At 45.8% G+C, this 10,919-nt stretch overlaps 1 protein-coding gene across 2 annotated transcripts in view; it reads left to right on the top strand.

The window, feature by feature from the left end:
* Positions 1-1,101: 1,101 nt before the first annotated feature.
* MAOB (monoamine oxidase B) overlaps positions 1,102-10,919 on the top strand; it is a 116,598-nt gene continuing 106,780 nt past the window's right edge. For both annotated transcript variants that reach the window (XM_002719872.6, XM_089324086.1), the window contains exon 1: positions 1,102-1,237. In XM_002719872.6, the coding sequence (XP_002719918.2) occupies positions 1,192-1,237 (46 nt within the window). In that variant the 5' untranslated portion in view covers positions 1,102-1,191. The remainder of the gene's footprint in view (positions 1,238-10,919) is intronic.

The following is a 10,919-nucleotide window of genomic DNA, read 5'->3' as shown; positions in this document are numbered from 1 at the left end:
TTACACTACAGACACACTGTGTTGCTTAAGGAACTGGCTTGCTTGATCACTTGCAAAAGTGGGGAAACTTAACAGTGTCTTTGGATGCTGTGCTTGCAAGGCTAGGGAAAGAAACCTCTGAAGTTCATTACCAAAGGGGAATGGGGAAAGAAGTGTGTGTTTATAAGGTGGTGAGGTGGGCTAGGAATCCCACCCAAGGATATGCCAACATAATTGCAACACCACAGGGTGGATGAAAGTGGGTCTCAGAATCCTCTTGGCTTTTTTTTAAATTAAATTAAAAATTTTAATTAGTTTATTTGAGAGAGAAGAGAGAGAGAATGAATATTCCATTTTCTGGTTCACTCGTCAAATCCCAAAAGCCTGAAATAGCTGGGGCTGGGCTAGGCCAAAGCCAGTTACCAGGAGCTCCATCAGGGTCGCCCATGTGGGTGGCAGGGGCCCAAGCCCTTGAGCTACCCTCACTCCCTCTCAGGGTGTGCATTAGCGGGTATATGCAATGGGAATCAGAGCTGGGACTGCAACCCAGGCACCCTCATGGCATCTTAACCACTAGGTCAAACCGCTGCCAGCCTCCCATTTCACAATTTTCATTGACACAGATGGGGGTAGAATGTGATAGTTCAATGCAGGGCTTGTCTCTTTCTCACTTTTTATCTTACCTTTCCAACTACTTTCTCACTTTCCTCACCTGTAAAAATGGGTTGCCCTAAGGTTGAATAGGAATCATGAGTAAGACCCTTAGCACAAGGCCTGGTACCTGGAAAAAGCTTAATTAATGCTTGCAATTATTCCCTCCATAGTGAGGAGGCCTTGGGGCGCCAGTGGAAGACACTCCACTCTGTCACCCTCCCAGCCCCCAAGAACATCAGGGAGGTGGATGGGAAAATAAGGTGCAAAAGGTCGAGGGGGGAGGGACTTTCTGAGGTCTCAGGTGACCCGTGGGTTCAGGCGCCCGCCCTCCCCCCAGGCCAGGGCGGTGGAGCTGCAGGCGGGGGCGGTGGCCGAGCTGCTCCTCCCGGCCTGCGCGTCGGCAGGCGTGGCTGCACGTCCGGGTGGCGCTGGCCCAGCAATATAGCTGCTGGGCCGAGGCGCTGGTGCGTGGGGGCCAGCGCGCGGCGTGCGGGCGGGGGCGGCGGCCTGGAGATCCGAGCAGCAGGCGCCCGGGCGGCCCAGAGAGAGGCGAGCAACATGAGCAGCAAATGCGACGTGGTCGTGGTGGGGGGCGGCATCTCAGGTCAGTCGCGGCTGCGTGCCCTCCTTCCTCGCGGCGCGCTCAGACAGGTGGCCGCCGAGGGTTGGGGGGGGAGGCGCGCAGAGCGGCCGTGGGGGCGGCGAGCGACTTTGCAGCCCCCAGACTCTTCGCACACGGGCCGGAATCCAGCGGCTCCTGAGCCTTACACACCGAATCCTCCCTGGGGGCAAAAACTGGCGCGCGCGCCTGAACCGAAGCCGCGGGTTGGGGGGCGGGGAGCTGAAGCCTGTTGAAGCTCTGGGGCCAGACTTTGAACTATGACGGCGCCGCAAGGCTGCTAGGCCTTGGCTTGAAGAAAATTTTCAAAGCCAGGGGCAAGGGGCCCAGGGGCTGGGAGACACCTATTGGAGGGTGCTGCAAAGGTCAGTCATTTGCTCCACCTTGACCTGCGCTTGCACCGTAAGGTATAGTTACTCTGGCATCGGCCTCGAACAGAAGAAAAGGGCTGGACCCTGGCCAGTGGATTGCTAAAGACCTCCAAGAACCCCCTGATTTTCTGGGGCTCCGTGATCGTGATGGGTCGTCCTGAGGTTGCAGGGTCTCCTTAAACACCTCTGTCTGTTACTTCTCCTAATCCCGTTGTCTCCGACATGGAACACAGCCTGGCTAGAGTGCAACTTGGCCCTCTGGTCCGTCCCATATTTGGCAAAGATGAGGACTGAGACTATCCCTTCAGCCCCTGGTGCGGGGGGTGGGGGTGGGGGCTGTGTACACAGCAAGGGCTCCCCAGAACGGAAGCTGGAAAGGGGGATAGGGTCAGTGGAAGGATGCAGGCAGATCTTATGGAACAGTCCGTTTAACAGATCCCCCCCCCCCCCCCGCCCCGCCCCGCCTCCCCGCCGCCCCGGGTTGTTTTGACCCAACGCCCAGTACCTCCTGGTACTTGAGCAATAGTTTGGACGCCTCCAGAACTCTTGAGTGTGTTGTCCAAGACTTGCCGTCACCAGATCTCAAGTAGCTTTCTGGAGCAGGGTCAGCCTGGCTTCCTGCTAGCAGGACGGAGCATGGTTGCTCTAATCCTCCTGTGCCTGGTGGGGAAAACAAGGCTTTGGATATTGGGTCCTGACCCTGGTCCTCTGTTGCTGCCTTCGCCCTAACCCTGCTCACCTGTGCGGCAGATCCCAGGCTACCTCTTCAGTCCAGACTGCCCTCGTGAGCTCTTCAGTGCCAGGCTCTGTGCCTGGCTCTGCAGGTGCATGGATGCGTAAGCACAGGGCGCAGAGATGGCCAAGGCTGTGTCCAGGTTGTTTTCTTCGTGTGTTTTTGTCATCTTCTCTCCTACAGGAAGTTTTACAAAATCTTGCTAAGTGCCTCTTGATGCTGCCCTGCACAGCAAGCTGAAGCTTCTCTATGGAGGCTCTTGCAGACCTTTTCATTCCCAAAATATACCTAATGGGTTCCGAGTCTTCTGTTTCCTCCCGTTATTTTGCCCTTTCTGATTCATATTCAAACCCTCAAGCTCATTCAGATTATTCATGTTAGGCACATGATGAGGGTAGATGTGAGTTCAGCTGCTTTTACAATCATTCGCCCCCAAACTCTGACCAAAACAAAGGGCTGATGAGTAGATCTGCCTTTTCTCAAGAGCTTTATATGGAACAGACCTTGTTCTAAGAACCAAGAAAGCAGTTTCAAGGCCCACCTTCATTTAATTGCTTTATGTGCTACAGGAGGGTAACACCAGTTAGTCATAGCTAGATTACAGGAGTGTTGTGAAGGGCGAATGAAACAGTGTGTGTGCAATAGCTTTGCAAAGTCTGGAATATGGCACAACCCCTCACAAAAGTTTTAGTTATTTATTCAAGCCATAGGCATCAGGAGAGGCTGTGGTAGAGGATTAAAAATGGATCATGTTGTTCTTGCCTTAGATTTCTCAGTCCAAGAAAGGGGGATGCGAAACTCAAGGACAATCCAAGAGGGAAGGGGGTGCATGCCCCAGGAGGAGTCCATTGGTTAATTCATTATTCATTCATTCAATGAACATTTATTTCCTGTCCTAAGGGGAATCAAAGATGAATTATACAAGGCCCTTGCCCCTGGGGCTCTCACAAGCCAATGTGCAAGACAGTCACGAGCAGTTAATACTAATGACCTGTGATAGTTGCTTTTGAACAGGAGTGAGGAACTTTTTTGTGCCAAGGGCCATTTGGGTATCTGTAACAACATGTGCATGCCATGCAAAGTTATCAGCTTCAAAATTAGCCTGCAATAGATTTATTAAAATTTGAGTCTTCACCTGCGGTTGCCTTGGCAGGGCCAGAACAAATGATTTTGAGGGCTGGACACTCCCCACCCCTGCTTTAACAGCACATGTAAAGGGGATTTGCAGAGAATATTCAAACTCTGAGAAAAAGTCTCAGAGGACTTCACAGAGGAAGTGGCATTTGAACTATAAGTCTTCAAGGATGAATGTGACTTCACCAAACAGACTAGATAAAGAAAGCATTTTTAAGCTAAAGACTGGCTTGGATGAAATCACAAATACTTGAAAAAACCTGAAGAACTTCGTCGTGGAGAGTTGGGGGGTGCACTCTAGTAGGAGACAAAACTGGACATGCCAGTTGGGATGGATTATGGGGAGGGGGAGCCTTGTATTTCATTCCCAAAAGTGTAGCTCCTTTCGTGGTTAATGGATGGCCATTAATGATTTTCCGCTGAGTGAGTGACTCATGCATCCGATGACTAAGAATATGGTGGTGGTGTTGGCATAAAGAGGGGCATGAAGGAGAGAGCAGGTTTTGGGTAAAGATAAGCTGTCTTGAGTTGGAGGTGCTGGGAAGACACCCAGGGAGCACTTGGAAATGTGAGGAACAAACTGGGCTTACAAATGTGATGACAGGGAAGTTTTAGTTGAAGCCACTGAAGTAGATGAAATGGCCAAAATCAGGGGTGTGAAAATGGAGAATATTAGAATGACTATGATGACCTGCTCAATGATTTGTGTTTAAAAGTCTCTGAATTTTGACCCTGATTTGTTGACTTTGTTAATTATTAAACTTGGGGCAGTCTGATAATTTGCTGTCAGCAAATTTTAATCAGTCTATGGGATAAACAGATGAACCGAGAGAGTATGGCTGGCTAATATATAACTACTGATGTTTGAAGAGTTCCACAGCAATTGTAGAATAGCTTTTTAGAAATGTGTATGGTATATGTCACCTCAAGGGACAGGTTGTCACTGGAGATGTGTCAGATCAAATGGCATCAATCATGTGGAACTGGTCAGCTGCCCGTTGCTGCCCACTGCTTCCACTCCTGGGGTCAGTTTGAGCATCTGGATTGGTGCAACCATGGCAACTATCTTTTGCAATTTTGCAATGGCTCTTGCTCAATTCTCAGAGTAAAAGCTAAAAAAGGGCAACTTGAAGCAGGAATTTTTTTTTTAAACCAATCTTGGGAGAGGTGATTTGGCCATCTGAGGGTGGCAGGCACTGGTTTGAGATTGCTGGCAGAGTCGGAGCCAGTCTTTCAACTTGTACCCCACACCTGGCAGGTGATTGAATTCCCAGGGGCATGAGCTTGACTTCAGGCTGTAGGGGTCGGCCTGCGCAGTGTGAACAAAAGAGACAGCTCAGGACGGACGGTGAATCGAGGGACATGATTAGGAGATGTGGGGCCATGTTAATGGCAAGACCCCTGTTCACACTTGGCAAGAGATGTGAACTTCCCTGAGCTCTTCTAATTCACTTGAGTGTTGTAAAAAAAATAATTGTACAGTTATGCTTGAAATTTGTATATTACCGTCAAGAGAATACAATGAAACTTCAAAAAGTTTGTGGAAAATTGAATTAAAAGATGACTTTATTTTGGTGCAAAAATTTTGATATCCTGCATAGTTTTTACATAATGCATATTTTCCATGAACTTTTTAAAGAATTCTTTTATAGAGAGGCAATATGGCAGTGTTAAAACAGGGTAGACCAGGAGCTGGCGCTGTGGCTCTGTGGCTCTCTGCTAATGGCCTGGGAATGCAGTAGAAAACAGCACAAGTCCTTGGGCCCCTGCACCCGCATAGGAGACCTGGAAGAAGCTCTTTGCTCCTGGCTCTTGGCCCAGCTCTGGCCATTGCAGCCATCTGGGGAGTGAATCAGTGGATGAATCTCTCTCTCTCCTCTGCCTCTTCCTCTCTGTAACTGCCTTTCAAATAAATAAATAAATCTTTTTTTTTCCTTAAAAAAAAAAATGGGGTAGACATTAGAGTCAAGCAGAGTTCTTTTTCACCAATCATCAGTTTTCCCGGAGGTTAAGCCACTGCTTAAGACATGTGCATCCCATACGGGAGTGCTGATTCAGGTCCTGGCTCCTCTGCTTCTGATCCAACTCCTTGCTAATGCATCTAGGAAAGCAGCAGATGATGATGGCTCAAGTGCTTGGGCCCCTGCCTTCCACATGGGAGACCCAGATGGAGTTCCAGGCTCCTGGCTTCAGCCTGGCCCAGCGTTGGCTGTTGTGGCTAATTGGAAAGTGAGCCAGCAGATGAAAGATCCCCCCCCCTTCCCTGCTCCTCCTCTTCCTCTTTCTTTGTCACTCTGCCTTTCAAATAAATAAGCCTTTTTTAAAATGAAGTTTTTGAGATGTGAGGCATATAAAAGATGGCTACAAATGCGTACTCTCTAAGTTCAAGAGGGACCTGCCTGGTTCAAGCCCCACTCTACCCCAGCCCTTTTCTTTGTTCTCCACCTACCAGTGAGGAGTCTGAGGAGCTGGAACCAGGGGTTTTGTCAGGAAACATTTTGCAAGTTTTCCATCTGTGCTACAGCATCACCCTGCTGTTCTGATCTGGTCCTCATTTCAGTCACCTGACTCCTGTCTTAAATATAAATTTAAAAAATGCCTTAGTAGTCAATGACATTATTTATTTAATAACATGGTGGCATAATAATAACTCTTAAAAAGAGGTAGCATTTCAAGTGCTGTCCCCATGCTGGGCTGGTTGTTAAGAAGTTGACTTTCCGAAGCAGCTCCATGAGGATTTAGAATGGCAGAGCCTTGTTTTTTTCCCCTCAGTGCTCACCCCTGGGGCACAGTGATAGGCTTTAGGGGCAGATACAGGTGCCATAGAACCCCAATTTCTGGCCCTTGTATATCCTCAAAAGTCACCAGGACAGTTCTAAGTATTGGCTTGGCCATTAACAGTGATCAGTTTCTTTCTCTGGCAGGGTGTTGAGGCTCCTTGCCATACGGAGGCAGAGAAAGAGCATAGAGGTTAAGGGCATCGGGTCGGCCCTGGTTCACCCACTAACTAGCTGTGCTACCTTCAGCAAAACAGTTAGTGTTCCCATGCCTTTCTTTTCTCATCTGGAAAATAGTGACAGCAGTGGTGTCTGTTTTATTAAATAGTTGGGTGGATTGCAAGAGAAAATACATGTGAAGTGATGGGACTGGGGCTTGACACCTGGCAAGCACACACTAGGCATTGTGTGTGCTATTGGTAATCAGGCTGACAGAATGAATGGCCACACACTGCTAGTGGGTCTGCAGGGCCAGTGTGGCCCCCCTGTCGGGTTCAGGAGGTGGTTTGGGGTTCTGTGGCTCTCTTTCTGTTTCTCTCACGGAATATTATCCTGTTATAGGGATGCTGTTTCCAAACCCTGCTTTCTTGGCTTTTGTAGGATTTACTAACAGATGACATAAGAAAGCCAGCACCACATTTAAAGAAAAAGCTTAAACTCATAATTTACTATGTATATGCTAAATATGTCAGAAACTATAAACATTTTTATGCCAAGATTTCTAAGTCATTTGGTGCCCAGCAGATGTTAAGTTGACAAATCGCTTCACTTTTTTCTATTTAGCCTTTGTTTCCCTGTTTGGTATCTTTTATAAGAAATTTATTTATTTATTTTTTAGTGTGAAAGGCGGGAGGGGGAGAGGGAGAGGGAGAAACAGAGGGAGAGAGGGATCGAGATCTCATCTACTGGTTCACTCTAAATGCCTTCAACAGCTGGGGCTGGACCAGACCATAGCCAGGAGCCAGAAACTCCATCTGGGTCTCGCACTCAGGTGGCAGGGACCCAAGTAATTAAGCCATCACATGCCACCTTCCCAGGGTGTGCAACAGCAAAACACTGGAATAAGAAGTGGTGCCAGAACTTGAACCCAGGCACTCCAATATGGGGTGCCACCCACACGGGAGAGCAAGTTTGACTTCCAGGATCTTGGTTTCAGCTTGGCTTAGTCCTGGCTGTTGTGCGCATTTAAACAGTGAGTCTGTCTGGCCTCAGAATCAGCCCTAAAGCCATTCGGATCTGGCTGAAAAGCCCATGAGAGTATTTCAGGCATGGAAAGCCAAGACACTCTGGCAAAAAGATCTCTGTGAGTGAGATCCCAGTGGAAAGAACAGGTCTTCAAAGAAGGAGGTACCTTTCTCTGAAGGGAGGAGAGAACCTCCACTTTGACTATGACCTTGTCTAAACAAGATAAGAGTTGGAGAACTCAAGGGGCTTCCATAGCCTTGGAAACTCATGACTGGAGCATAGGGAGATTACTGATGCCATGGACAGGAGTGTCAATTTGTAAAGTCAACAACAGGAGTCACTGTGCACTTACTCCTCATGTAGGATCTCTGTCCTTAATGTGCTGTACATTGAGATTTAATGCTATAACGAGTACTCAAACAGTATATTTTACTTTGTGTTTCTATGGGGGTGCAAACTGTTGAAATCTTTATTTAATGCATACTAAACTGATCTTCTGTAAAAAAAAAAAAGAAAGAAATTATCAATTCCCAACTTGACTCTCACTGGGATTAAACATGACAATAGGTCTGATCTGATTTCATCATCATTTAAAAAAATCATCTATTATTTTTCACTTTATGTTTCTGTGTGGGAGCAAACTGTTGAAATCCTTACTTAATGTATACTAAACTGATCTTCTGTATATTAAGAGAATCGAAAATGAATCTTGATGTGAATGGAAGGGGAGAGGGAGTGGAAGAGGGGAGGGTTATGGGTGGGAGGGACGTTATGGGGGGGAAGCCATTGTAATCCATAAGTCGTACTTTGGAAATTTATATTCATTAAATAAAAGTTAAAAAAAACAGTGAGTCTGGATACATGGAAGATATTTCTCTGCCTCTCTCTTCCTTTCAAATAAAAGGAAAATAAATAATAAATTTAAAATTTAACAATGACAGGAAAATTAGAAATGATAGGGCCAGAGACTCTAATTTGCAGGTGATGTTTGTATTTATAGGACAGCAGAAAGTCCAACATGGCTAGGATAAAAAGCATGAGGGGATATGAATAGCAAAGTTAGTAGAAGGAGGACACAATCAGAATATGAGATACTGAGAAACAAGGTGAGAAGTCATTTTTTCTGTGTTTGGAAATAGGGAACCATTGGAAATTGATGCTATTAAGGTAGTGTGGGTGGTTGTGTGCCTGATGGCCAGGGGAGCCAGAAAATGGGTAGGAATTCGGGCACAGGTTGAGAGGTGAGCTGCTGATAATAAACAGATTCTCCTTAAAGCCCAGGGAAGATTGGAAGGGAAAGGGGGGTAAGGAGGAGGGAAGAATGGGTAAGACGCCATCTCTAAAGATGCACTGTGCTCTCTTCACTGTTTTGCTGAGAGCTTTACCCAGAAAACAGGTAGCACAAACACTAATCGCTGCTTTTCCTGTGAATTGAAAAATAAAAACATGGGCTGGCATTGTGGCCACAACAGGTTAAGCCACCGCCTGTGACACCAGCATTCCACATGAGTGCAAGTTCGAGTCCCAGCTGCTCTACTTCCAATCCAGCTCCCTGCTAATGCACCTGGGAAGGCAGCAGAAGGCCCAAGGGCTTGGGTCCCTGCCAGCCACATGGGAGACTCTGATGGCGTTCCTGGCTCCTGGCTTTCTCCTGGCCCAGCTCTGCTGTTGTGGCCATTTGGGGAGTGAATTAGTGAATGGAAGATATTTTCTATATCTGCCTAACTCTGCTTTTCAAATAAATAAATCTTGAAAAAAACAAAAAGCAGAGTTTTCTTCCCAAGGGCTATGATTCTGTTTACTAAATAGGAAGTGTATGTTTCGGACACTCTTAATAAACATAAATTCAATAGTTTATCCTATTTGTTATATAAAAATTGTCATTGAGACCTTTTGTTTTGTGACAGAGGGGACACCATCAGCAAAAGTCTTCAGGTAGGTCTGACCTTTTAGATGTTAGTCATTTTACCGTTGTGTCTGTTTAATGGCATGTTAAATGTCATATTCTGGTTAATTTCCATGTTGTGTCTGAAATTTAAGCTCTTGATCTTGTGTTAGTCACTTGTTGCCGAGGCTGGTTTTTTTGTTCTGGCCCCCATATCATCAATATTGATCAGAATTGCACAAGAATTAAGTTGTCCCACTAGATCCTTGGGCTTATATACTCTCTTTCCAACCTAAATAATGTTGGCTCACCTAACATTTTTAACAATTATTTTAAATTGAATTTGAAACCCTGACCTCATCCTTTAGAGTTGGAACAACTTTTAATTCCTGTGATCTCAGTTATGCTTCTGTTTTAAATTGTGCCTATATATGTCTTTACTTTTATCTCACTTATTTGGGTTGTTTTCCAGAGCTTTTGTTATCCAACAGGGCATCTTTTTCCAAAGGATAAAGTGAAGAATTAATAGTGAAATTAATTAGTAGCCAAAATTACCTCAACAGTTTTAAGAAAGACCAATGATATAGAGGAAAGATGCAATCACATTCCATCTTGGTGATTAATAGTTTGAAGAATTGTGGTTTTAAAGAGGGAGGAATAGTTTCTAATAACCCAAGTTGCAGAAATAATGCATATTTATTGTGAAAATATGTAAATTATAGAAAATGGAAGAAACAAAATGAAAATCATCCATAATTAAAGTCTGCAATGAAACAATCAGTGTTCAATCTAGATTTTCTTTATGCAAACTGTAAGTGGTGTTTGGTACTCATTGGTATTCCTTTTAAAATAAATAAGATTATGGATGTTAAGTTATATCTTAACTGCTCTTCTTCCTTAGGATCTTGATAACTTTATATTTTTTTTGACAGGCAGAGTTAGACAATGAGAGAAAGGTCTTCCTTTTCCATTGGTTCACCCCCAAAATGGCTGCCACAGCCCGTGCATTGCGCTGATCTGAAGCCAGGAGCCAGGTGCTTCTCCTGGTCTCCCATGGGGTGCAGGGCCCAAGCACCTGGGCCGTCCTCCACTGCCTTCCTGGGCCACAGCAGAGAGCTGGCCTGGAAGAGGAGCAACTGGGACAGAATCCAGCGCCCCGACCGGGACTAGAACCCGGTGTGCTGGCGCCGCAGGGGGGAGGATTAGCCTAGTGAGCCGCAGCGCGGGCCGATCTTGATAACTTTATAATGCTACTTCATATGAATGTATTATAAACTATTTAACTAATTTCTCATTGCTGTACATATGCTATTTCCAAATTTCTGCTGTGTTAAACAAGGTTGTTATGAACCTAAATTGATGCGTATAAGTCTGATGATTTCTTTAGGAAATCCCTAGAAATAAATAGTGGCCATCCTTTAAAGACATTTAGTAATTATTGCAAGACTGTTACCCAAGAAAGTTTTATCAGTTTACTTTGTGGTGGAATTTTAATAATGTACTTCCTAAGCCTCAGTAAGGAGCCAACATCTTCTTCTCCCAACGTCCAGCACAGTACAATGAAAACCGATATTCTTCACCA

The sequence above is a fragment of the Oryctolagus cuniculus genome, chromosome X, assembly GCF_051225735.1.
Source record: "Oryctolagus cuniculus isolate XC-2025 breed Fujian yellow rabbit chromosome X, ASM5122573v1, whole genome shotgun sequence".
NCBI lineage: Eukaryota > Metazoa > Chordata > Mammalia > Lagomorpha > Leporidae > Oryctolagus > Oryctolagus cuniculus.
The sequence above is the reverse complement of the archived record's forward strand: the minus strand, read 5'-3'. Positions and strand labels throughout refer to the sequence as shown.